This window comes from Alexandromys fortis, unplaced genomic scaffold (genome assembly GCF_014885135.2).
Source record: "Alexandromys fortis isolate MF-2015 unplaced genomic scaffold, M_Fortis_MF-2015_v1.1 scaffold_58, whole genome shotgun sequence".
Classification (NCBI taxonomy): domain Eukaryota; kingdom Metazoa; phylum Chordata; class Mammalia; order Rodentia; family Cricetidae; genus Alexandromys; species Alexandromys fortis.
In genome coordinates, this window is record NW_026067940.1 from 10,516,770 (window position 1) to 10,519,286 (window position 2,517).

General features: G+C 46.9%; 1 protein-coding gene across 1 annotated transcript in view; it reads left to right on the forward strand.

The window, feature by feature from the left end:
- Window positions 1–2,517, forward strand: part of Lct (lactase) — a 59,729-nt gene that overhangs the window by 46,748 nt on the left and 10,464 nt on the right. The window contains exons 12-13 of the mRNA XM_050147612.1: window positions 219–421; window positions 2,429–2,510. Coding sequence (XP_050003569.1) covers window positions 219–421; window positions 2,429–2,510 — 285 coding nt within the window. The remainder of the gene's footprint in view (window positions 1–218; window positions 422–2,428; window positions 2,511–2,517) is intronic.

The window sequence follows — 2,517 nt, forward strand, 5'->3', positions numbered from 1 at the left end:
CAGAGTGCTGCTGGCTGCTGCCCACAAACAATCTATTCCCTTCTTACAAGCACTCTGCTGCCTGTTCTACTGGGAAAGGCGCTATGAAACTGACAACTGTCTGCCATCCAGTAGGAAGGAGATGTGGGATTGGAGTGCCTGTCTCCCAGGTGTCAAATCCCTCCTCCCATACACAGGGAGGATGGTGTTTTCTGCTGACATCCTGTGTGTGTTTCCAGGAATCTCCTTCAGGCCTGGCACGGCTCCATACACTGTCGGCCACAACCTAATAAAGGCTCACGCTGAGGCTTGGCATCTCTACAATGACAAGTACCGTGCCAGCCAGGGAGGCGTGATTTCCATCACCATCAGCAGTGACTGGGCTGAGCCCAGGGATCCCTCCAAGCAGGAGGACGTGGAGGCTGCCAGGAGGAACGTCCAGGTGTGTCCTCTGGCTATCTTCTCTCCCACTGTGCTCTGAAAGAAGTAGATGGAGACCAGGAATAGAAGATTTAGATCTAAACCAGTTTTGTTCTTACTTGATTTTGTGATCCTGAGGGGAAATGATCAACTGTTCTGTTCTTCAGGTTTTTCTTCTGAGAATTAGCTGTTTTCTTCTCAGACATTTGCTGTGACAAAGGGGATGAGTTTTAAGAGACTGAGTGTTTTTTAAATATGTTCTTCTTATCATCATCATCATTATTATTATTATTATCAATTTGGTTTTTGGATTCAGGGTTTCTGTGTGTCACCCTGACTGTTCTGGAACTTAATTTGTAGACCAGGTTAACCTGGAATTCACAGAGATCTTCCTGCCTCTTCCCCTAGAGTGCTGGAATTAAAGGTGTGTGCCACTACCTCCTGATTTATTTTACTTTTAATTCTGTGTATGCATGTGTGCCAGTGAGTGCAGGAGCCTGTGGAGGTCAGAAAATGGCATCAGATTTCCAGGAATGGTTGTGAGCCACATGACCAGGCAGGCTACTGGGCACCAAATTTGAGTCCTCTGGAGAGCAGCAACTTTCATTGAAAATTGAACCTTCTCTCCAGTGAGTGACTGAGTTTTACATCTTAAAAAAATTGCCAGTGTGTTAGCCAGATGGCTCGGTGGCTGAAGGTGCTTGCCAATCCAAACTTGGTGACATAAATTCTATCTTCAGAACCCATGTAAATATGAAGGAGATGTGGCTGGAGAGATGGCTTAGCAGTTAAGAGCACTAGGTCCTAAGTCCAATTCCCAGGAACTGCATGGTGCCTTGCAATCTTCCATAGTGGGATCTGTTGCCCTCTTCACACACAAAGAAATACAGCAGACTGAGCACTCATACACATTTAAAAAAAATCTGGGGAAAAAAATCAGATCTTTTTTGTTTTGTTTTTCAAGAAAGGATTTCTCTATATAGCTTTGGGGCCTGTCCTGAACTCACTCGGTATATCTGATTGGCCTCAAACTTAAAGAGATCCACCTGCCTCTGCTTCCAAAGTACTGGGATTACAGGTGTGTGCCACTACCACCCAGAAATATAAGTTCTCTGTAGGGTGGAGAAATGACTCATCAATTAAGAACACTGTCTGCTCTTCCAGAGGACCTGGGATTAATCCCCAGCAACCACATGACAGCTCACAAATGTCTATAACTCCTGTTCTTGAGGATCTGAAACCATCACACAGACATACATGCAGGCAAACACCAATGGACATAAAATAAATTTAAAAAGAAGGAAAGATGAAGAGAAGAGACTCCACAGAGTTGTTTTCTGACCTTCATTTGTCCACCGTGGCACCCACCTCCACTCCACCTCATACACACAGATGTGCACACCTCAGCTGCTGCTGCCACCTCCACCTCCACCAACGCCACCTCCACAGCTAATGATGATAAGTTAGGCAAATTGTACAGTGCTGGGGAGGAAACTCATTGGTTGCATGCTTGCTTAGCATGCATGGAGCCTGAGGTTCTGTCCTCAACTCTGCATGAGCCTGGTGGTGGTGATGCGTGCCTGTGAGCCTAGCACTTTGGAGACTGAAGCACGGGCATCCTTGGCTACACAGCAAGTTTGAGGCATGCCTGTGCTATAGTGAGACCTTGTCATATGTAGGCCTCACTGGATGCAGCACTGACTTGATCCTAATTTCTTCCACTATAACTTCCTGCTTTGCCTACAGTAGCTGTAGCCATCACCTCTGGGTACCAAGAGTTCCTTAAATTCTGAGGAACTCGAGTGCCCCTGTTTTCTAATTCTCAGAATAAGGATGTCCTTATACAGCCCCTGGAAGTCTACATTATAGTAAGCAGATGCCAGCAGGAAACAGTCATGTTCAGTGAAGACCCCTGACAGGAGGGAGAGAGTGACCCCGATGGTACAGCCTCCCCTAGCCTGCTGGTGCCAGGGAGAGGTGAGATGCCTCCCTCCCATGTCAGTTTCAACAGAGATTTACCCCCTCACAGTTCATGGGAGGCTGGTTTGCACACCCCATCTTCAAAAACGGAGATTACCCGGAGGTGATGAAGACACGGATCCTTGAAAGGAGCCTGGC